Source organism: Rhipicephalus microplus, chromosome X, assembly GCF_043290135.1.
Source record: "Rhipicephalus microplus isolate Deutch F79 chromosome X, USDA_Rmic, whole genome shotgun sequence".
In the NCBI taxonomy this organism is placed as follows: Eukaryota; Metazoa; Arthropoda; class Arachnida; order Ixodida; family Ixodidae; genus Rhipicephalus; species Rhipicephalus microplus.
In genome coordinates, this window is record NC_134710.1 from 458,804,474 (window position 1) to 458,828,924 (window position 24,451).

The 24,451-nt window shown below is 44.8% G+C and overlaps 1 protein-coding gene across 4 annotated transcripts in view; it reads left to right on the forward strand.

Moving 5' to 3' along the window:
• Positions 1-24,451, forward strand: part of LOC119160843 (nose resistant to fluoxetine protein 6) — a 202,331-nt gene that overhangs the window by 107,717 nt on the left and 70,163 nt on the right. For 3 of the 4 annotated variants that reach the window (XM_037413098.2, XM_075880666.1, XM_075880665.1), the window contains exons 7-9: positions 3,920-4,099; positions 5,198-5,291; positions 5,605-5,691. In XM_037413098.2, coding sequence (XP_037268995.1) covers positions 3,920-4,099; positions 5,198-5,291; positions 5,605-5,691 — 361 coding nt within the window. The remainder of the gene's footprint in view (positions 1-3,919; positions 4,100-5,197; positions 5,292-5,604; positions 5,692-24,451) is intronic. The other variant, XM_075880667.1, reaches the window with a different exon arrangement.

The window sequence follows — 24,451 nt, forward strand, 5'->3', positions numbered from 1 at the left end:
GCTTACAATTATTACCACCGTATTCAACATAGAGAAAAAGAGCTCTGTTTTGCACGACATGTATAGTAATATTCGCCGTTAAACGTAGCAGCGATTATTGGACTGTGATTTTCACGAAGCATCTTTTTACCTTACATCGTTAGGCAGCAGAAGTTTCATGCTCACTTTTAAAGGGTGCCATTGTGGAATCGCCCCATTCGCTACATGTATTGAGGGCAAGCGCGAGTGTCACCTATGTGCTATCTGTTGATCAGAGCACCTCCACCATCTATATATTCTATACCGGTCAATTATCTACACGTGATAGAGACCGCTTTGTTTTTTTGCCGGACTTGTCCGCGACCATCCGGTGTAAGACCAGCCTTTACAGAATGACACACGATACTTTCATAGTCTTCGTACTTGTTCAGCATACCTTGGAGTTTTGCCGATGCAGGGACTTCAAGAAATATTGCTGGCAAGAGTGAACGAAAAGAGAGAGGGAACGAAAGTTGTGATTCCCACTTCAATGCGCAAACAAATGCTAGAGTGCCTCCTCCGTGGTCACCTTGGCATTGCCAAGTGCAAAATTCGATCACGGCAGCTCATGTACTGGCCTAGAATAAACGATGACATAACTGATATGATAGAGCGGTGTCTTTCCTCTCAGTTGCATGCGTAAAGACAAGCCGAGAAACCATTGCTTTTGCGGGATACACTTGATCATCGATGTGACCGAGTGGGAGCAGACTTATTTGAATATGCCGGAAGACATTACATCATTGTGTATGACTCCTACTCAAGGCTCCCGGACTTTAGAGAGCTCCAAGAAACAACTGCAAGAGCAGTAATCAAAAAGTTATCGTGTATCTTTGCTCGATACGGCATACCCAAACAGTTTTACATGAACGGAGGGCCGTAATTGACCGCGAAGGAGTTCAAACATTTTTCTGAACTATTTGACTTTGAACATGTTATTTCCAGTCGCTATTTTCCTATTACAAATGGCCTCGCAGAGAAAGGAGTCCAAGTCATGAAAAGGTTGTTAAACAAAGCAGGTGCAGCAAGCGACTTCTGGCTGGGGCTATTAAACCACAGAACATCACCACTCGAAGACGGCAGGTCCCCAGCAGAGCTGTTGATGCACCACGACCTGAGTTTCAATAATCTGCAGAGTCGTAGCCCGTTAAAAATAAACAAAGCATGCAAAAAGGGCACGCGGCTACCGCTACTTCAACAAGGAGACATTGTCAGAGTTATGGACTATAACTCTTGGCGCTTGAAAGCGAAGGTGCTTGGCGCTGAAAGCGAAGGACAGTGTGTCCACGGTCGTACTTGGTTCACCCTGAAGAAGCAAGACTGCTGCGAAGTAACCACCGAGACCTCAGCCGAACAGCTGAACCTTTCAATGCGCAGAAGACGTCCCTGGTGCATTTTTCATCTGAAAGCACTGCGACAACTGAGTGCTCACCAGAAAGCAGTGCCACCTTGTCAAGGGCGCCATCAGGAAGCAGCGAAACACCTCTCCTCGTGCGAGCGGAAAACAGTGACACATCTGTGCGCGTGACTGGGGAAGGATATGATACTAGTGGAGGTTCGCCTTTTGAATACAACGGCTCATCTCGCAGAAAGGAGGAAATGGCTCCAGCCACGCTTTCTGGACAGCCTCAGTCTCCGGACGGGCAGGCTGTCCGCGGCCCTTCAAGCCCCATGGTCCGCAGGTCAACTAGGGAGGGATGACAGCCTTGCCGTCTGAACTACAATGAACAATTTCGACAAACCAATTAACCTGTTAAAGCCTATGTTTTGTTTAATTGTAAATCACAATGCTTTTGTTTGTATAAAAAACAGCATGTAACATATGTATCAAAGGAAGTGGGCAAGATTATACGTGCAACGACGGTATAATAGCATGCCGCTGATAATAAACGTCACTGGTTGCCAAGACACCAACGCACGTGTGCAATCAATCTGATACACCGGACTTGTCCGAGACAATCCGGCGTAAGACCAGCCTTTACAGAATGATACATGATACTTTCGTAGTCTTCTTACTTGATCTACAAACCTTGAAGTTTGCCTATGCTGGGGCTTGAAGAAATATTGCTGGGAAGAGCGGCTCTACGCTGCAGCACGCGTTCCCTAACAACTATCACACCTGGAGCATATTTGCGCATTGAAGCTACATCTTGCATGATGTACCACCACCACTATACTGGGCCATTGCGGTTTCCCTGTTTTTTACGGCAAAATAATGACTGAACCGCCCCGAGAACATTCAATTTAACCCTATCAGAAGAAGCTTCACGTGCCTTATAAATAGTCATGCTTTTGCCACAAGTAGGGAAGGATGAATGAGACATCAACGAACCTGAATGTGACACGAAAGAAGTTAAAGAGCTCGACTTTTGCTGTGCGCTGCTCAAGCAAAACGAATGCTGGAAAAGAACACACAGAGTGAGCGTGAAGTGATGACTGTCACCAAGCGACACCTGCAGCGCACTCGTCAAACACCAAGGAGGCTCGCAAAGAACGCACAGGGCACACAAAACGAGTGCGAAGTAACAACTGTCACAGTTGTTACTTTGAGCAGCGTTCCGTAAGTGTCGACCACACACAACAAACTAGCTCCTACATTGGCTCTTCAAGGTAGCAGGTCACTCCTTTCGCAAACGTCACCACAGCAGCGAGCGAAGTCACCTTCGTGCAGCCTATGGCTTCAGCGCAAAGTTTGAGGTGATAGCAGAAGACCCCTCACGAGATAAGTGCTCGAGCACGAGCGACCACAGTGTTTAGTGAAAAGTGTAGATCAGATGCGCGCAGTGCTCATTCCAACTTTCTCAAAACACGAGCAAGTGGTACCGTTAGAGCGGGGTTTTCATGCCATCTCGCTGGTACTGGGAACGCGCGCAAGCACATTTACCGCTAGTGGTAAAAGTTGAGTGTAAATAGCTCGTTGATTGTGCGCTGGAGGACGTATGTTGCGTGGGCAAGCTGTCTTAATGCAGTGCGCTGCGGAACGAGTGCGCTGCCGCACGTTCGAGTCCCCCCCCGGTGGCACAAGTAAAAAACTTTTGTGAATAATTTTGCTTTTTGGCCTATATATTAATGCATTAGCATATGAAGAACAAGACGGCGAAGGCAAAAATCGCGCCTAGAGTGTCCGTGCAGTTTTTATCGCAATAAAACGCGTTTATCACAGTGGGCTTGCTAAGAAAGCTACCATTTAAATAATAACAAAAGCCAGCAGATAAGGAAATAAATGGAACAATAGAGATGTTATTTGTACTCTTTTAAGCGTGTTCTAATATTCTAAATATATATGTTGGTGAAGTAAGGTGTGAGCAAAGACAAATATGGCAGACAAAGACCGAACCTGCGACCATCTGATGGCGCGCCCGATGCTCCACTAACTCATCTGCGGCCGCAGTCGTTCTTCGTGCACGTTTGTATATCCCCTCGAGCACTTAAAATTCGCACTGTTAGCGTTGCCTGCAGTCAAGACAGTGAGGGCTCCTTTTCGTGACCCGCTTTATTTCATTAAACCCATAACACAAATGTTATGGTACAATTAAAGTTTCTCACAATTTCTTGGACTTTGCCGGTTTTCAGTGAGGTGGTGTCGGTAAAGGAAGCAAATCATGAAAAAAGAGTTCCCTTACTTGAATCATTGACTCATGTTACCCTGTAGCCAACCAAACGTAGTTCATTTCTGGCGAAGATAATCTCTGCTTGTGTTTATTGAATTGTAGTTTCATAAGGTTCAGCGTATGACTAACGAATTTGAGCTTTGAATTGCTTTCTTCTTTTGTCTTGCATAATTATTATGGCCCTCATGTTTCAGCAATTATGCATTTCAAATAGGAATGAGCGTGGTGGCCGTTTTGATAGTTGTACTACTATTGTGTTCTGACTTTTATGCTTTCTTTTTTTTCTGCAGCAGTGCCCTACAAATGCATTGTAGCATTCTCCGTACTGACAAACACTAGGATAATCCTGAAGGTCAACGAGGACAAGTGTTCCGATAGCTACGCTTTTCGCTTTGTCCATGGCATCCGGTTTTTGAGCATTTTCTGGATTTGCCTGGGGCATTCCTACGCAATCATCACTGAAAATATAAGTGAGAAAACCTAATTCCTGTTTCCAACCCGTCAAGAGGCGGGAAGTTACAATTTTTCGTGGAGTCTTGGGCACATGTGCATAAATAAGCTGCAATAAAATATGGCACAAAGCGAGGGGACAGTTACTTTTGAATTTCACGAAACCATTATGTAGCTATGAAACCGGATTGATTGATTGATATGTGGGGTTTAACGTCCCAAAGCCACCATATGATAATGAAAGACGCCGTAGTTAAGTGCTCCGGAAATTTCGACCACCTGGGGTTCTTTAACATGCACCCAAATCTAAGCACGCAGGCCTACAGCATTTCCGCCTCTATCGGAAATGAGCTAAAAAAACCTGAACGCTGGATAACACCTTAATACTTGCCCGCCCAGCCACCCTTTTCAGTCAGTGGTATATAGCTCGTCTATTTCTCCCCCTCCTGCATGAACGCTCTTGAATACGATCGGATTAAAAGCCACAAAATCGATCGTGTTGATGAGACAGAGTGGCGTAATCCAGCAGATAATAAACGTGAATTTGCACGTTTTTAGCACTATGTCTTTCACAGTTCTATAAGGGATAGGTGGCGTAACTATCAATGTTGACTTTCAAATTTTGTGCGCGAATGCGGAAATTTACTAGTTATGTAAATTCAGCACAATTTCACCGCATTATGATGAGAGAAAATTTTGCCGATTCAACGCAAAAAATAATGCGCCTATATACAGCCAAATGAACCTAAGCAAGATTGAAGAATGTAAGTAGTGAAAAACATTATCTGCTTTTATTATGTTTTTAACTGTATTGTACTAACTACGGTATCAAAAAGGCTAGACGAAACAAAAAAAATTTCCGTCGGTTAATCACAAACCCGCAACGTTATATCACAGCACATTCACGCTTGTATACGCACCACGTACCTAAGACGGTCACGTCCGAATATTTGGTACCCAAAGTGTCAGTTGGAGCACTTCTCACCAATGCAGTCTTAATTTGTTTTCATTGTGTTCTTACATTTTTGCCTGCAAATAAGTAATTGTGAAATATACGCCCAAGCAAATGCATTGGACATTGATAGCTGAAGGTGAATTATTTTTATTCTGTTTTTCAGCAAGGCTACTAAACGCTCTGCACTATTTCGAGCGTTGGGAAACGATGATTGTAACAGCTGGCTATCAAGGGGTGGACAGTTTCTTCTTTTTCAGGTGAGCGGAATGTCATGCTGATTAATGGTCAGCAGGGAAAAAATGCCCCATTGCTAGGCTTCTTTTCTCAAAGCTTTGTTAACAAGTGCGATCGGCGCAAGAACGCTACACGAAAATAAATAATTACAAGGAAATTCTCACTGATATCACTTTTGTCTCCTTTTCTGCCAATGTGGATGAAATTCTTGTAGCTATTTACAAGCCATGAAACACTGAATTTCCCTCTGCTAGAACAGCACCGTATCATTGGCTAGTTTGACTTTTCATATGGTCATTCAGCCGAAATTCCTAATTTCGCTGTCTTTTCACGCAGCGGATTTCTGCTCTACTTTGTGCTCCGGAAACAAAAACACGATCAACTAGTCGTTGCTATAGTCGCAATTTTACGACGCTTTATTAGGTAAGTAGGACAACCACGATCTTTCCCATATACTGATTAACCGCCGAATCATACGAAATATACTTTTAACTGATTGCCTTTTCAGTTACAGTTTGTAGCCTGGGGCATCACCAATAGTGTTCAATAATTTACGTGCCGTTTTTGTTTTCTGTGAAAAGGCTGTCTGTTTTCTTGTCGGAACAGAATTTCGAGCCATTCATTTGCACTGGGGTCACTGATTCGTGTAACATGCAGTGTTTGCACACTTCGTTTTCAGGAGGTAAATGAAAGCACGAGGTTCTACTAAACAATGATATGGCTTTAACTTTGGTGGTTGTGACCCGTAACGGTGGTGTAGGGGCCGAGATGGCCAACTGCTGACTCGAATGTCGCGGAATCGAATTGAGGCTAGGAAGGCTGTATTTTCAATTGAGCCGGAAAAGCTAGCCCCCTGCGGACAGCTTTCGTTGCACGTTATAGAGCCAGCGGTTGTCGAAATTTCCGGAGCCTTGCATTGTGATTGACTTGAATGATTGATATGTGGAGTTTAACGTCCCGAAACCACTATATGATTAACAGAAACGGCGTAGTGGAGGGAGCCTAAAATTTCGGCCAGCTGGGGTTCTTTAACGTGCATCCAAATCTAAGCACATAGGCCTACAGCGTTTTCCCTTCCATTGAAAGTGGAGCCCCGTCAGCCGGGATTTCATTCCGTGACGTGCGAGTTAGCAGCCGACTAACTTAACCACTAGACCACCACGGCGGGATACCAAGCACTATGCTGTCCGACCTAATAACATCTTGGTTTTGAGATGTTAAACCGAATAAATATTGTTCTCATTTCCGAAGTGTGGTACATGGGCTGAGCACAGCAATAGTTAAACAAACATATTGATTGGCCTGAGGGCTCTATTATTTTCGAGACATATTATACAGAAGTGAACAGGGGAAAAATGAAGCGCTTGTTTTTTTGTTCGTCAATTATGAGAAATAAGAGACAATGATTCCAAGTGAAGTATAGCAGATGCTATCAGTAGCAAGGGTAACTAAATGTGAAGAAGAAAAGCGGGACGAACTGATCACTTGCCGTCGGCAGGGACAAAACCTGCACCCTTCGATTAACCCGTCGCCCCACCGCGGTGGTCTAGTGGCTAAGGTAATCTGCTGCTGGCCTGCAGGTCGTGGGATCGAATCCCGGTGGCGGTGGCTGCATTTCTGATGGAGGCGGTAATGTTGTAGACCCGTGTGCTCAGATGTGCGTGCACGTTAAAAAACTCAGGTAGTCGAAATTTCCGGAACCCTCCACTACGGCATCTCTCATAATCATATTGTTACGTTTGAAAGAGACTGGCAGACGTTGAAAAGGGCCGTTTATTAGGTCGTGAGGGGCAGCTCAGAAGCGGCCGACCGGTAAAGGTGTTTCATGTACGCAACAATATGGTATTTTTGGCACGTTCAACTCCACATATCAATCAATAGATTAACACGTCCGATGCTCAACAAACTGAGCTAGAGCGGTGGACATCTTTTGTTCACCTTACAGGGTATATATTGCCACGTTACTTTCCTCAAGTTTTGTTATCACCCCGTAACAATACGTTCAGCGCAAACCACGCGTACGATGTTTTAAAAGCTTTGAGGCTAATGATGATATGTGGGGTTTAACGTCCCAAAACCACCATATGATTATGAGAGACGCCGTAGTGGAGGGCTTCGGAAATTTTGACCACCTGGGGTTTTTTAACGTGCGCCCAAATCTGAGCACACGGGCCTACACCAATTCCGCCTCCATCGGAAATGCAGCCGTCGCAGCTGGGATTAGAACCCGTGACCAGTAGGTCAAGCTGCAAGGCTGTAGTAGATCGTTTTGTTAAGATTACGCTAACCTCGTGAACATTACAGATTATTCTGGAACATCTGGCGCCGCTAGCGACTACGCTAGAACATTCCATGGCAAGTGTATAAATGCCGACGCGCTTCGCTGCTTGTAAGTTTATCGCCAGCCGACGCTGTGTTTGCTGCCATCAGTGCCCATGTGTTACTGCAACCTGAACTTTAGCTTTCTGGCCACAAGTTTGGCTGAATAACCTGTTTCATCTGAACATCAGGTGCCCCGCCGCGGTGGTCTAGTGGCTAAGGTACTCGGCTGCTGACCCGCAGGGCGCGGGTTCGAATCCCGGCTGCGGCGGCTGCATTTCCGATGGAGGCGGAAATGTTGTAGGCCCGTGTGCTCAGATTTGGGTGCACGTTAAAGAACCCCAGGTGGTCAAAATTTCCGGAGCCCTCCACTACGGCGTCTCTCATAATCATATAGTGGTTTTGGGACGTTAAACCCCACATATCAATCAATCACTATTACAAAGAACACACAACACAAGCGCTTAACTTCAACTAAACATTGATTGCAAACGTCAGAGTTTGTAAAGGTGGTGAAAAGAGAAAAAGAATGAAAAATGGTAGACAACAAAAAGCACACCTGCCAGTCCCGTACATTACTTTCCGTTATTGCCTATCACCCCATCCAAAAACATAGTTCTTTCCGCGTGAGCGAGATAGAGGGTGCACTAACACAATCAAAATCATCGTAAGTCATTTTAGCCGCTTCTACTATCAAACGGGTTAACAAATCTCTGTCCCGATATAGCGCGCACGTGTTATCGAAATAAGGCACACAACCACACTCCTTACCGTGGATCGCCAAGTGACCATCTGACCAATTTATGTGAGAACAACTGAAAGATGAGTTAATGAAAGGCTAAAAGAGCACCACAATAAAGTGCAGAAGGGTACCGATGGTCACTTGGCGATCCAATGTAAGGAGTGCGGTTACGTGCCTTATTTCGATAACACGTGCGTGCTGTATCGCGACAGATAATTGTTAACCCGTTTGATAGCAGAACCGGTTGAAATGACACGCGATGATTTTGATTGTGTTATTGCACCCTCTATCTCGCTCACGCGGAAAGAACTACGTTTTTTTTGGATGGGGTGATAGACAATAACAGATAGTAATGTACGGGACTGGCACGTGTGCTTTTTGTTGTCTACCATTTTTTATTCTTTTCCTTTTTTCACCCCGTTTATAAATTTTGACGTTTGCAATAAACGTTTAGTTGAAGTTAAGCGCTTGTGTTGTGTGATCTTTGTAATAGTGGCTGCGCTTCCTAGCAAGATGGATACTTACCAAATGGCCCGATACAATTGTTTTTTAACTTCAGTTCTGTTTGTCGCTTACTCAGGAGGGATGGAATCTGCACCTGCTAATAGGTTTTGCAGATTTGATAAACACGCACAACTGCTACCTGTAACGATCGCCACTGCTATAATGGCAACAGTGCTACGCTGTTATTTACAACCGACAGGGTAAAAAAAAACAACTCAGTGAACTGAGGAGCAGGTAGACTTTAGCGGCGGTTCCTGCGAAGTTTAGTACCGTTTCTCACTGTTTCCAAAGGCGATATTGGTTGAGGCTTTATGACGATTCTTTGCTCATTCGATAGATACGCCCACAGAATCAATTTTGATGTTTTTCGCACAACCTACAGTGCAGTCGGCCAGCGTGATCGCTGTTGCTCTTGTAGTTCGAAAGAACTACATAACGACTTGGCCAAAACGAATGAAGTGCGCCAGAAACATTATGCTATCATATTGGTTCAGTAAGCATACGAATCGACGTGTCTTTGTTCTCGCTTAAGGGCCACTGAAGTGCCGGCGAGTGCGACCGGCGGCTGTCGGTGAGGGGAGGCGTACATTTGGTGGAAGTGCTGCAAGTGCATTGCATCAATATTTGTCGGTTCTTGCGCAGACACCACACGAAATAAAAAAAGGCTTCATGTAGGGTAAATTATGCATCAGCTGTGCTGTATTGTTATTTTTACTCGTCATAATTTTATATTCTCAAACCCCGAAGCGCCGATAACACTTGTACGGGCTCGGTTGGTATAACTAACCTTTGGTGGAAATTATGGTGGTAGAACAGAAGGGTGAAAGTCAAATTCACTGGGGCTCCTCTCGACGCATGTCCAAAGTAAAAGTTTACGTATATTCGCACGCACTTTGTGACCTTAAAGGTACGGCTTTAACAATAGAGTGTGCAAGAATTACCAGAGTGGCATTTCTAGCGTGGTGACATCAAGTGACCGCTGAGTTTTGCTCTAATATTGAAAGGGGCAATTGCGAACTGGAGCCCATATATTTGTCGACAACTGTGCGCCAATGTATAATATTTATTGTCATGTTCACAGTGACACCTGTTGTTTTATAAACACCACAACAAAGAAACACATCGCGGATGTCAAACTGATGTAAGTGCTTGTGTGAAATGTAAACATATTCCCGGCCACTTATTCTATGCTCCAAGAAAATTGAAGCGATGTTGACACCACAGGAATAAAAAAACAAACGTGCTAGACAGCATAATGAGCAGCGTTGGTTTCTTTTGACCGTAAACATATATATCTGCGCATACAAGAACGAAACACTACAAATAAGTGATTTTACATACTGTCATGTGCTCTTTCATCATTTCGCCATCATCCACCAGGCTTCCATCATGCCACCATCATCCACCTTGCTCTCCAAGCCTTCCACCAAACACGTTTTGCCTCGCCACCATGAGCAGGCATTTTCCACCGTCACCACTATTGGCTCGCAACCACCACCACCAACACCATCTGCCACCATTTTTTCCACGCTAGTCATTATCAGCCGGTATTTTTCACTGTCACCACCATTAGCTCGCCACCACCATCACCATCTGCCATCGTCGTTTTCACTCTCGCCGTGATCAGTCATTATGCCTACTACCATTTCCACCATATCCACTAATATTTCCACCATATTCACTATTCTTTTACACTATATCCACCAACAATTCCAGCATCCACCAACGCAGGATTTTCAATAGGGGTGTAAGGCCAATATTTCGAATGTATTTATTTTTTTATTTACTTATTTATTTATTTACGCATACTGCGATCCAACATGGGCTATGGCAAGATTTTGCTCTAAAAGGCCGCCGACGCCTTCACAAACACTATGTTTTCTGCAACATTATGTCCTCTTTAACGTTGTCGTGTTTGACACTGTCGCTGCAGGAAGGAGAAACGTGGTGTCCTGTGGCTGACGTCATGGGACACCACGTTGCTCTCATCGTCGATAAATTGTGGCGTGAATCTTGAAAACATACAAAATTGAAAAGCGACTCTTAAACACTTATCTCTCAGTTGGAGATTTGTGAAAGAAAATTTCCATGGTTATATCTGCTGAAAACTACCAATCGATAAGCCTACCTTTCATTACTTATGCAGAGGTGCATTTTCAATACTTGGTCATTGTTTTACGTGGATATCTCCATTCATCAGTGGAAACACATTTTCGATCTACACATTGTTTTCTATCCTACATAGTATATTATATTACCTTTATAGTTCGATTTTTTATTCGTGGAGTGCACGTGGCCCATCTCAAAAAACGTTATTCTTGAACACGCATTTTGTACAGGCAACTGTGAGCTGGTGGAAACACTACATACTTAAAGGCGCATGAAGATAATTTAAGATCTTCACCCAAGGTGCACTTATCTGGTAAAACAGTGTGCATCATTCAAGTTTCTCATAAACTACTACGCACACACTTATCACCGAATAAGCTAAAAATATAACTTTTAGATGAAACATAACAAAGGCGAACTTAGTACTGCGTTCCACCCAGCGTGCTAGCATAACGGTGGACGAGTACTAAGCTTGAGGACGCGGGCTCAGTACCCGAACACAAGTGCAGTATTTCGCGAGAGGATGGGGGGGGGGGAGGTAAAGACAGGAACAACCTTGTCTTACGCCCAACGCATGTTAATAGTGCGCCCTCTCGGCACATTACCTCAAACCAGGTCGGGGTTCAAGTAACTCGGAAAACCAATACTGCGCTATACGTGATATGCATTTCGACATTCAGGCACGTAAAATTGCATAATATACTTTTGTGTTGTAATGAATCAGAGAGGAGGCAGCACCCGTTCGTCGAGCAAGCTGTTCTTTGTCTCCTCCTCTTTTTTTCTCTGCTTGGCTCTAGCTGCCTCGTAGTAGCCGAGCCCGCTACGCAGCGCCGCTTTTATTAATCTCACTTAGTCATGGCTGCGAGCGCTGGAGCTGCCAAGAGTGCTTCTTGTGGGTGGGGTTGGATAATATGTTAGGTTTCACGTCCCAAAATCATCATATGATTATAAGAGATGCCATAGTGGAGGGCTCCTCAAATTTCGACTACCTGGGGCCTTTAACCTGCAGCAAAACCTGAGCACATGGGCCTACAGCTTTTTCACCTCCATAAAAAATGGAGCCACCGCAGCCGGGATTTAATTCCGCGACCTATGGGTCAGCAGTCTAGCGCCTTAGCCACTAGATCACTGCGGCAGATCTCCGGTGGGCGGGGTTGGCTGAGTCGTGGTGTTTGGCCCGGAGCACATTGTACCATGAAAGGTAAATTTGCGAAAAGTGTCCCTGGAGGGTGAAATTGCGTTTGTCGCGGTGGTCGGCCACCTTGACCACGCTGCAACTTTGCAAAGAAAGGGATTTAATTTGCCTCTTGTGGATGGTTCAGGCTATGTTGTGGCCGTTTGGGCTTGGCTTCAACGCTTGGCGATAGTGGATGTGGTGGTCGACATTGACTTTGTCATGGTGGTTGAGAGTGGCCACACTGCAATGCTGCATGGCACACTGTCTGAAGCTCTTCTTGCGGACGGAATTGGCAGTTTGGTGGCACTCGACATCACTGGCCACGAACTGACTTCACTTGAATTCTATGTGGCGATTCTGGCGGGCGGCACTGACTAACTCATCTTGGTCGCAGGGCTATCCAAAAACGCTGACGCTTGTCCTGCCGACATTCTAAAGACTGGTCTACATGCTTAAGTGCTCCGTGTCACACTATGTGGCGTGGAGCATGTTTAATATGGTGAGTCGAGCTGGTGGCCCCTGTAGAAGTCTCGTATGCACACGACGTGTCTAGTACAAAGCAGTCTCACCGGTAGGAGAGTTGGTCTGCAGTAACCCACCGGACACCGCTGCACCGTCGGGCCGGTGTTCCTCAAGTACTCGAGTACGACAGAGTAAACGTTTGTGCAAGCCATAGTTACATGGCCATGATGACGTTATTGGCCTTAGAAATTAGGATATGGTGGGCCGGTAGAGTACCAACAATTGTGCTCTATGTACGGCTTCCCCAAAGCGCTGTCCTCAGGGAAAGTCAAGTTGGATTGGCTGGTAGCACCGGGAACCCGACCGATAGCAATTATGAGCTTGGAGCTCTAGTCCGCCCTTGACTGCTGCTTCACGCCTTCAAACAGGTGCCACGCCACGGCACCTTCCTAAAGGTGGTCTATAACAATGCACCATTTCTGATGCCCTGTCCAGTTCGAACGTGCTCCAAGCGCGTTGACAGTTGCCACCCAGCAGATGGCGTCTTGTGTAGCCCGTCGAATTCCGGCGGTATGCTGACCACCGGTGATGGTGGGTCGACACGTGAGAACTCTGAGATAAATGAGTCGAAGTAGCCAATCTATTTGAGAGCTGCAAGAGGGCGCACCTCCACTGTCTGCGTTGCTCAGATGAGCAGGCGTCAAGGTGTCGTGAGGCGACTGTATCAAACATAGCGTGTCTTGCGCTCAGTACTGGTAAGATGACAGGGGGTAGCGCGGAGCTCGTCACTGTAACAGCGTTGCCCATGACGTGGAGTTGCGCGATGGTACACCGCAGCTCTATGGCCTTGTCGCATGAGGGACTGGAACAGCTCTGGTTCGAGCCACTGAGTGTGCGGTGCTATCAGTACTCACGGTGTCGACATGTACGTTCAAGGAAGCCTGAACAGTGTCCCTTGGATGCTCATCTGTTGTAAGAAGACCGGGCACGGGATGCAGGCCACGGAAAGCACGCGCGACGTTCTCGGATGAGAGCAGCCTATGCGCATACTGAGAGATATCCTGCCCCCCCTATCAGGTAATACCCTAGAACCAACGACGAGGCATGGACACCGTCCGTGATTGTATGGTGGGTAGGTGCAGCAATGGTCGGGTCGTGGAGTGCATGTTCGAGGAAGCGTGAAGGGAGTTCCTACGACGGAGAGACCCACGCTGCAAACGATCCACGAGGGTACAGACAGGTGGCTTGACCTGCAAAGTTATCTTGTCAAGCTGCGTCATTTCAAGGAGTCAGGCAGCAGACAGCACTGTCCGTCTGGCAAGCTTGCTTGCTTGTGCCTATATGCTGTGGCTCGTACCTCTAACAGAATATTGACATAAACCGGCGGTCATTGTCATGGAGAAAAAAATTTCAAATATAGATGACAAAAAAGAAATTTTCAGTCATCTAGGGAATGCAATACTGGATAATCATAGAGTTATTTGCGAATAAAGTATGTTTATACCTAATAATAGTTGGTCTTAACCTTTTGGGTAAGATAAAAGTGCTGTAGGGTAAGCTGTTTATACTTAGCTCTAGCTGCCTTGTGGTAGCTGAGCCTGATACCCAGTGCCACTCTTCGTCACCACAGTGTGTTTTTTAATTAGAAAAATCACTTATATAATACGTAAAATTTTGCGCTACGTACCTATTTTTTTAAAAAATCCACAAAATTAGTCAGACAACGTCGATAGCGGTATTGAAACGAAGACTGACGTCGACTGCAAAATTAGTAGCGCTACTTCAGATGGGTGTTACTTGTGAGAAAGTGAGCAAGCTTTAATGAAGGCGTGTTTCGAGAGCATCTTTTGGAGGAAAACGGCAAGTGATTTTACTTGCATGTGATGATCGGTAGCTTTTTTTGTGCTGTCCGTAAGACAGCCGGTATTGCCACACCTTTGCTTACACGGTAGCCACTGTGGTCCTTCTTCGTTGACACAAAAATGGCAGAAAAAAAATGTGCCCACGAGGTGGCGTTGGGACAACATCTCAGCGTTTTGCGAGGGCTCCGGGTTGACTACGCAGATAAGTGTTTTGGCATGTTTTAAGCTTGTTTTTAATAAATAATAAGGTGGTAGTTTAAACCTTTATTGCACTTATTAAATTGTACGGCTGTTTGGGGGTTAGTCACCTAGTATCTTTCTGTTTGTGTTTTTTTTCGTCTGGTCATCAGGGGATGAAAGTGCAGTTCACCGACCACCTAAATTTTTGTAGTAGAGCCTGAGCTCTTTTTTACTGAGGGCACTGTTCTTCGTACTCCGCTTCCTGTAAATAATGAGTGCCGCAAATCAGTTCCTCGTGAACACCGGTGAATTCCTGTAAAAAACTGCAAAAAAGACATGGGGAACACAGCTTTGAAATTTTCGGCATACGAAGTTGATTGTAAAATACAGGTTCACACGGAAGCTGAGGCCAAGTGTAGTAAATGTAACATTTAGGAAAAATGTAAAAATAGATGGTTGCCCAAAGTGAACGGATGATGAAAATGATGAGAATCGCGTGCTAGAGATGGCGTTGACGAGAGGAACGAGAAAACACGAAGGCGATGGGAGAAATGTTTCGGTCAGCCGAGGAAGCACTAGCTAAGGTGAAGAAAGGAGCAGCCGAAAGCGAAAGTGGTAGGGCAATGGCACCCAGACCGGCGGAGAAGAAAGGAAAAACATGTTCGAAAAAAAAACAGGTTCAACCGGTTCAAAGGTCACACGCCCCCCTTCAGCGAAGTAGTTGTGGGGGTGGGACGAGAGAAAGCAGTTGGTGGTAGAAACGAAATTTACCTCAAGGTGCGGGGCACCCTAGCAGAAAAGTCGGAGCAGGTTATAGGCGCCGGGGACTGGAATGTAAATTGATGCACAGAAGCAATCAAGGAAAAGGTAAGAGGTGACTAAAGGGTTTTAATAGGGAAGTCCCTAGGACATAGAGTAGCACTTGTGATCAGTAAAGCGAGCGCCAAACTCACGACTAAAACTAATGGACGAAACCACGTGGTAATTGCAGGCAGTCTAAACGATGTCTTGAATTAAATGGCAGAATTAGTGACCACATCGGCGAAAGGGGTCGACGACATGTGCGCCTTTTCTCCTCAGGTACAGATAGTGGTATGCATGTTACCGGAAGTACCGGTGCCCGACAGCAGCTTGAAAAGAGCAGTTTTCGGCACAAACAATGGTATATGGCATATTAGTCGAGATAGAGGCTTTGAGGTAGTTGAAACACACAGTTTGGTGCTAGGTGGGGTGGTTTTCAACAAGACATAATTCACTTCGATGGGAGGCTATGTCATAAGGTGAGTTGATGACTTGTGGGACACGCAGTAGCTTTTTGTGGGGCATGCGGGCCCTTCGGGGTACTGGATATCTAGTAATGAGGAAAACAGCTTGGGGGATTTCCTGACAGGTGGTATTCTAAAATGACATCAACATCTAAGACAAGCAGAGTTCATGGGAGAAATCGACGTAGGCACGAGGGCCGAGCAAATTCAGACGTAGAGTGTAATAACATGCAGAGTGGCAGGAATAGGTTGAAGTAGGGAGAGATGAAAGAACCGCTAAGGGAGAAGAAGCTGGTGGTATATAGAATTGTAGAAACACATCTTAGGGACATGAAACAATCACCTTGCATTGCGGACTATGCATGAGAGTATTGTAATTGAACAGAAGGCAGCAGAAAGTGAGGTGCTATGGGAACATTTATTGATAAAAGTAGAGACTGGCAAAGAGTCCAGCAAGATTGTAGTGAAAATATATTGCTAAAAAATAGTGGCAGGCCAGGGGACGCTCCAGTCTTTTGCATACTAGTAGACAGGTAGAAAAGCCATAAATAAGAAGTAAGAAATGGTGCAGTGCATAAAAAATGACGTTGATGAACTAAGAGAAGAGTGTGAGATAAATATATTATGAGATAAAAAAGCATGCCTCGCCTTCTTGTTGGCGACACCCAAAGTTCGTCCTCACGTCTACGGCCCTCCCTTCAAAGTTTTGATTGAACACCACTCGCTCTGCTAGCTGGCCAACTTGATTTGATTGATATGTGGGGTTTTACGTCCAAAAACCACCATATGAATATGAGAGATGCCGTAGTGGAAGGCTCCGGAAATTTTGACCACCTGGGGTTCTTTAATGTGCACCCAAATCTGAGCACACTGGCCTACGACATTTCCGCCTCCATCAGAAATGCAGCCGCCGCAGCCGGGTTTGATCTCGCGACCTGCGGGTCATCAGCCGAATACCTTGGCCACTAGACCACCGTGGCGGGCAGCTGGTCAACTTGAGAAATCCATTTGGCCATCTCGATTCGTGGAGGTTGTGGTTGCAGGCGTTCAAGACGACGATTGTGTGCAGGTCAGGGCCCAAAGACGAGGATGTCGGCGCGCTTTTTCTAGCGTCTGTGGGACATGCTGTCATGCACTCCGAGGACAAAGATGGCTTTGTTGGAGCAGTTAGCGATTCCGACTTTATGTCAAGACAGCGGGCGCACAAAGAACTACGCCCAGGTATTGATTCCCAGGAAGGACCGAACTCTCAGGTTCCTTGGCAAAGTGCTCGCACGCTGTCCTACATTTATCTAAGAAGAGACAGTGACAAAGCCTTCCTACTCATTGTTCCTAGCGACATGCGTGATGACATCCTTCTTGCGTGCCACGGTGAATCCGCGTCAGGACATTTGGGCTATTCGTGAAATCTCGCAAGAGTGCGCCAACAGTATTACTGGCCGCGACTATCAACTAGCGTATATCGCTATGTGAAAGGCTGCCGTGAGTGCCAGCGCCGCAAGACTCCGCCTTTGAGACCCGCCGGTCTGCTCCAGCTGATCGCACCCCCGCGGACACCGTTTGATTTCGCAGGAATGGACCTTCTTAGACCCTTCCCTTTGTTGTCCTCCGGGAGCAAATGGGTTAGAGTTGCAATAGATTATCTCATTCGTTATGCTTAAACAAAAGCGTAACCCCGCGGCAGGGCCCTTAAAGGCACTAAGTTCTTCGTGCACTAAGTTGTCCTACCACTTGGTGCCACGTCATGCATGATCACGGACAGAGGGACATTGTTTACAGCGCAAATGATGGAGGACATTTTTAAATTGAGGTGCACAAGTCAACGAAAAATGACGGCTTATCACCCAAAATCCAAAGGACTGACAGAGAGGCTTCACAAGACCGAAGCAGACATGCTGTCAATGTACGTGGACGCACAGCATAAAATCTGGGACGAGTTTGTTTCATACATCACATTTGCGTACAATACGTCAAAGCAAAGAACAACGCGTTTACCGTATAGCTTACGGACGCAACGTGCGAACCATGCTCGATGCTATGCTTCCATGCGACCAAACCAATGAACCTGCTCCAGACATTGAGCAATATACTTAGTACTCCCAAGAAGCTCGTCAGCTAGCTCGCATAAACACCAGTCACCCACAAAATGCAGACGAGCTGAGTTACAACCTCCACCGTTGAAACCTCGTTACTACCCTGGCGACCGAGTGTGGGTTTGGATTCCTGTCCGGCGACCAGGCTTATGCGAAAAACTTCTAAGTCGTTATTTTAGACTGAACAAGGTTCTTAGACATGTCACAGACTCTACCTACTAGGTATTTCAGGACGGCGCAATGTCTTCTGGTCGATAGCTTCAGCCCGAAATTTCCAGTGCATGTCGTTCGGCTGAAGCCGTACATCACAGAGTAGCCCTTGCGCTTTCACGTGTTAGAACGGGCCATGACTTTGCGTTGCGGCTGTTTGTGTTCTCCTGTGTTTGCGAGCCTTTTTTTGCGCTTGGCGCAAGTGTTAATGAAACTTTCTTGTTCGCACTGCGAGTACTGGCTAGGGCGTTAACATTAAACCGTTTTCGCGGCAAAACCAGTTACCCGGTTATTCGATTTCGTAAACTGGATTACGTATTGACCGGATTTTCGGTTGGTTATTTGGTTAACAATAATTTTATAATCAAATAATGGAATAAGCAGATATTCATTTTGTAATGGTAGCATAAATATTTGTTTTCTTGGATTCTTTTGTTTTTATAAGACATTACAACCATTTGTACAAGTTCGATATGCGCTTTTATTCATCTTTTCACATTGCTCATTTGTCCTAATGTGGGGACATTACGTGAGTCGCTAGGGATAATGCCTCTTGCAAGATAGCTAGTGATTACCCTTTCACCAGCATTCCGCTATTTCTGAATATCCGAAGGGTGCGAAAGTGCATGTACAGTTGAGAAATAGAATGTTTTTGTGTGGGCAATTCGTGATTACGCCAGTAAGGAATTAACGAGCTGCGCATGTTGTGTCGGTGCGTATCCAATAGCACCTAAATTTAAAAAAAATCTTTAAGGGAGGCTAAGTATTCGTTTCCGAATATTTGAATAACCTGGTGTACCTTCATTTGAACCGGATAAGCAGAATTTCCATTTCTGTGAATCTGGATAACTGTATAACCGGCTTGCAAGGTTGGATTCACTTTTCTCCGGTTTAACCGGATGGCCAGTTTGGCGGATACTTGCCAGCCCTAGTACTGATGCTCTCCCTCTTTTGGTTCTCTCAATATGCATGTGTATCCCTTCATTTTTTTCTTACTTTACGAGCATCGATCGAGTCGATGCTCTCAAACGGGCTGGGGAAGACTATTGCCACGTGGTCTGCATGTGTGATATTTATGAGTGCAAGAGGACAAAGAAGATCCGCCTGAGCTACTGCTTGGCTAGTCTACTGAACAAGACTATTCAAGCAAGTTTGTCGTCAGGAACGTGACAGTATCAAGCTTAGTTTTGGAAGAGCAATAAAAATCAGAAGAATGCATTATTAGCAATGACACATTGATAATATTTATTTGGAAAGACAAATAGAAACAGCAACGGAAGAGATAGAGAAAACAATCCACAATCAAAATGAGTGGACGTATATAAATCTAACTCGAATATTTCAGTTAGAGCTCGCTAAGGTACGAGACAAATCAACCGATAAAAAAGACACAAAACCAAGAACTGGTGGCATGAGGAAGTTAAGAAAGCCGTATAAGACGCCAGGAAGCCTCCAGGGAACACAGGTATGCTAAACAAAGAGGTGAACTGAAAGATGATGTGAAACTAAAATGAGATAACTTTTAGAGTCCGAATGAAGAGTCCAATCTGATCAGTGAAAAAATTAGAAGAAATGGGGCCCAATAGATGGCCGAAGTAAACAAAAATGGTAGAAAGGCAGCTACAAAGTTTTAAAACCATCTCGATTCTCTGAATAATAAGAAAAGCATGAAATAGATGTTTATAACCAGGTGAAGAGGTTAGGACAGAAGGGGATGAGCAAAGGAACGTATAAAAATGATGACAGAAAAATTTAAACACCAAGAAAGCGCTGCATGCATATTACCAGATGAAGATCGACCAATTAGCAAATTGGCTGCACTGGGACAACAAGAGTGAGAGAGCGCACAGAAATGGGTTCCTAATAGGACATCAACATGCACTTACGGCATCCCCATTATGATAAAAAAGAAACTATGACCAAACTCTAAGCAAATCTAAGGAGGCGGAGGGAGAAAAGCAATAATTGATATATGAAATTAAGCAGAATTAGCATAGTTTATAAAGGAAAGAGGGACAAAGCTGATATAAAAACTACCGTCCTTCAACAGTGTAATCACTAGCTTAGAGGGTGCTGATGCAGATTCAACTACAAAATGAATTCCGTAAATGAAAGAGGTTGGCGAACTATATCTTTACATTGATGCAGTGTATTGAAATAGCAGAAAACGAACACAGCCATCCGTGGCAGCCATCCGTGGCTTCTAGATATCAAGGGAGCTTACGATAGTGTGATTCAAGAAAACGTGTAGAGAATACTGGACATACTACATGTGGAAGATGAAATAACAAATCTTCTAAAGAATATCTAACTCTAAAGAATAGGACAAACAGGTATCCGAACCTATAGACATACAACATGGGCTCGACAGGGATGTCTCTTGTCACCTTTGTTATTTATGCTGTATCTACAGGAACTAGAAGCCAAATTACAGGGAAGTCGACTTGGCTTCAAGCTCTTTTTTGCGAAGAAAGGAAAACATATTGAACAGTCATTACCAGCAGTGATGTGTGCAGATGATATAGCATTAATAGCCGACAACAAGGAAAATCTGCAGAGATTGATAGACGTCTGTGGTAATGAGGGAGATAGGTTAAAATTGAAGTTCAGCAGGGAAAAATTGGCACTAATGATTTTTGATGATAACAAAAGCAATGAGCTTAAATACAGGAAGTAACGCTAGAAATATTGAATAAATAAAAATATTTTGGCGTATTGATAGACAACGGGGCTGAGTACCTAGGGGAGCGCGAAAGACAAGTTATGAATAAGGGTAACAGGAATGCAGCTCTAATGAAAAATAGGGCACTGTTTAGCTACAATAAGTTTGACGTTGTGAGATGGATTTGGAAAGGTGTTATGGTCCCGGGTTCGGCAATGCGGTCTTGTGCACGAGATGAAAAGTTCAATCAAGATTGGAAAATAAACAACGTGACATAGGTTGACTTGCTTTGGGAGCACATGGGAATACCCCAAATCAGGGAATTCAGGGTGACATGGGATGTACATCGTTCGACTGCACGGAGGCTGGCGGAAGATTGAATTTGAGGAGCGATTGAGAAAAGAGAAATAAAAGTGTTGGGCTAAGAAAGTTTTCAGGTCATTGTACTCTGTCATGCTTTATGAGAAGGAACACAGTTGTGCACGGGCGCTGCTCTGCAGAGGCCCTCTAGAGTGACATCAACCGACAGCGAAAAAAAAAACACGTTCGCTATCGGCTCATCTATCTACGAGCAAAATAATCAGCCACGCTGGTAGACAAGGGCTGCTGGATTACGCTCCCGCTACAATAGCGCAACTGGTGATGCCTTCAGCGCGTAGTCTGCTGCGAACAAATTGAATGTGGTGCACGAGCACAGTATACTCGTAAAAGCACTATCTGTTGGTTTACGCGACGTGCGCTTCGACAAAACTAGAGATGTATAGGCGAGAAGGATACTTTCAGGTAAAGGCTGGTTGTGGTTTATCACTGAATGATACAGAGTGCCATTCAGCGATACTATGTAATATGTGAGCTCTATGCTTTCGCCTTGGAGCTCGAACATTTCCGTGAACAACCAATCATTACGTTTCCGAGAAATTGATACGCAGCATTACAATTCTCCAGTGAACAAAGATGAGAATGTTTTTGTGAATATCCTTTTATTTCACCTATGTTTTCTTCACTGTGTTGTGTATAAACATAGAAAAGATATTTTCTCGTGAAGCTCGATCAAGGGAAGCCCTGGAACTGGTCTTGCTTGGTTTTATTCTCTTGATTCGAGCGCCTTCGTTCGCACAAGGTTATGAATGGACATGACAAAAACGATGATGTCGATTTCACTAGACTAAGTTGCCGCTGTGTGTATACAAAAATATGTGAAGCTCCCAACCCCCTTCCCTGAAAACACTGCAACGTTTTCAGGTGAGCGGCAGCGTTGTTATTAGTTTAGTCGGTGGTCCAAGTTTGTGCCGAGCAACAATTAGGAATACCGGGGCGAAGATAGTAGTGACTGCGCTAGTTTACACGAGCAACAGATTCGCTTGAAGATGCTGCGAGAGGAAAATTTCGGATACTCAACTCGTGATAAGGGTGAATATCGGCGTACAACCACGCCTTCACGTGAGTGCATCCCTCTCGCCAATGCGTCTCTAATTTCATCAAATTGTAACTTGCGTAGGCCGATAGGTGGCGCTTTTATTTGTGTACTGGGCTCACGCAGGTACTCAGTTTCTTCGCGACAGACGACGCGGTGCGGGCAGCTCCAGTTGCGCTATCTTAGTGGAAGGGTAATCCAGCAGCGCTTATTGACCGGCCACGGCCAGCCTGCATGCGAGCGTGCTGCTTGAGACCGGCCGTGTCTAGTTATTATGTTCGCCAGTAGATGATGCCTAATCTGAACGTGTTTTCTATCGCGCAGGGTTGATGTCAGTCTAGTCGGTTGCCACAGAGCGCCGGCCACGCACTCCAGTGTTTACTTTCCTAAAGGACGACAAAGTACATGAAAAATGTTGATATTAAATGAAGGAAGCGAACTGAAAATTTATCAAGCAAGTATTCAGATAACAGCAGAATGCCAAGTCAAAAGGAAACACCCGTTAAGAAGAAGGTGAAGGAAACAAAGAAGGACATGTGAAAGTTGGGAATGTTCACAAAATTGATCACTGGAGACCACGGTGCATGAGCGACCGCCGCGAAGCGAGCACTTGGCTTGGAGGTACGGATTATGTTCTCGCTTGCGGCATGCCGATAGATAGCTCGCTAGACTGAAGAGCCTGGCGGGTGGCTGCGAAATTCCACAAAGCACACCCACCACGTGGGCGACGCTTTCCGATTCAATAGAAACCGGGTTATCGCGCGATATCAACCACGCGACGCACATAGAGTGGCGTCGCGAAAGAGGGGGTAATAAAGTAGAAGTTTGATGGTGGGGCGAAGGTGTTTTGGCAACAATAAATGACAACAGCTGCTTTCTTACGTCAAGTGAATTTCCTACAAAGAGAAGCGGGGGGAGGGGGGCAAGCTGGGAAAAGTTTGTAGTGCCTTATGTCGGGCTCTTTGCAAAGCAGAACATGATCGGACAGTGGATAGTCGCGGAGTTCGCTAACCTAACGTATTCTTGCGCCATGCTGAAGACCTACCGACCTTTCAAGCAGGAAATAGCAAAAAAAAAGATGTATGATAATTCTCGGGATAATTCTTTGCTGTTCGAGGCCATAACGGGAGTAATACGGATCAAGATGTACCCAGCCAAATACGAAAACACAGACACTTAATGTAATGCGTGTGGAGAGCAGGAGATAGAGGCTTAACATTTGATAATGTTCCGTGGAGGGCTCCACTCTATAGTTCAAGATAATGACGCGGAATTTTTCGAACCATTGCGGTTTAGCGTAGAATTACCCAGGAGGAGGCTAAACAAACGATGGCTACAATTAGGGCACGAGTGAAATTCAATCCTTCGACACATATTGATAGTATTAGGCAACATGAGCCGCCACCCGATACAGGGTGGGTACAGCCGTATTCATTCATTCAGCCCTCAAGAGTGGGACACCTGACACCACGTCACCTAAAACTCCACAGTATAGTGCAAAAAATCTTAAAAACAACGAAGTACGCATTATTGTGTCGAAAATTGATTCTTTATGTTAGCCGGTTTGATTAATCTACAAGCAAATGGGACAAATAACGCAGTACAATGGCCAAATGTATATATTTGGCCATTGTACGGTATTATCCTATATATATATATATATATATATATATATATATATATATATATATATATTTACATATATATATATATATATATACAGTGGGTTTCGGGCACGCAGGGAGCTTGGGGGAGGTGGAGGAAGACGAAGGATGGAATTGAACAGCCATTTTGGAAATCTCCCGAGACCTGGAAAATATTGCGCATTACTTTTTTCATGCTCAATATATTCTCATATTAGAACTCGACTTCTCATTACTTCTCTAACAAAAATAGGTGTGACCTTATCGGAGAAAATTGTTTTAAGTTTCGGTGCCTCAGGCTTAGAATACTGCAACAGGGACGTCTTTGATGCCGTGTGTAATTCCATTGAAATTACTCAACGAGTACCACTTTAATGTGGTATATGAAATTCTTCATCATTTCAACGAGATAAAACCTAAGTTTTAAAAATTGTTCCCATTGAGGTAATACAGCAGATTGGAAAAGAAGCTTGAAAGCATATACTTTTAGTTTGCTTTGAATATAATACATACTGCTGCCATATTATCTCTATTTCTTTTT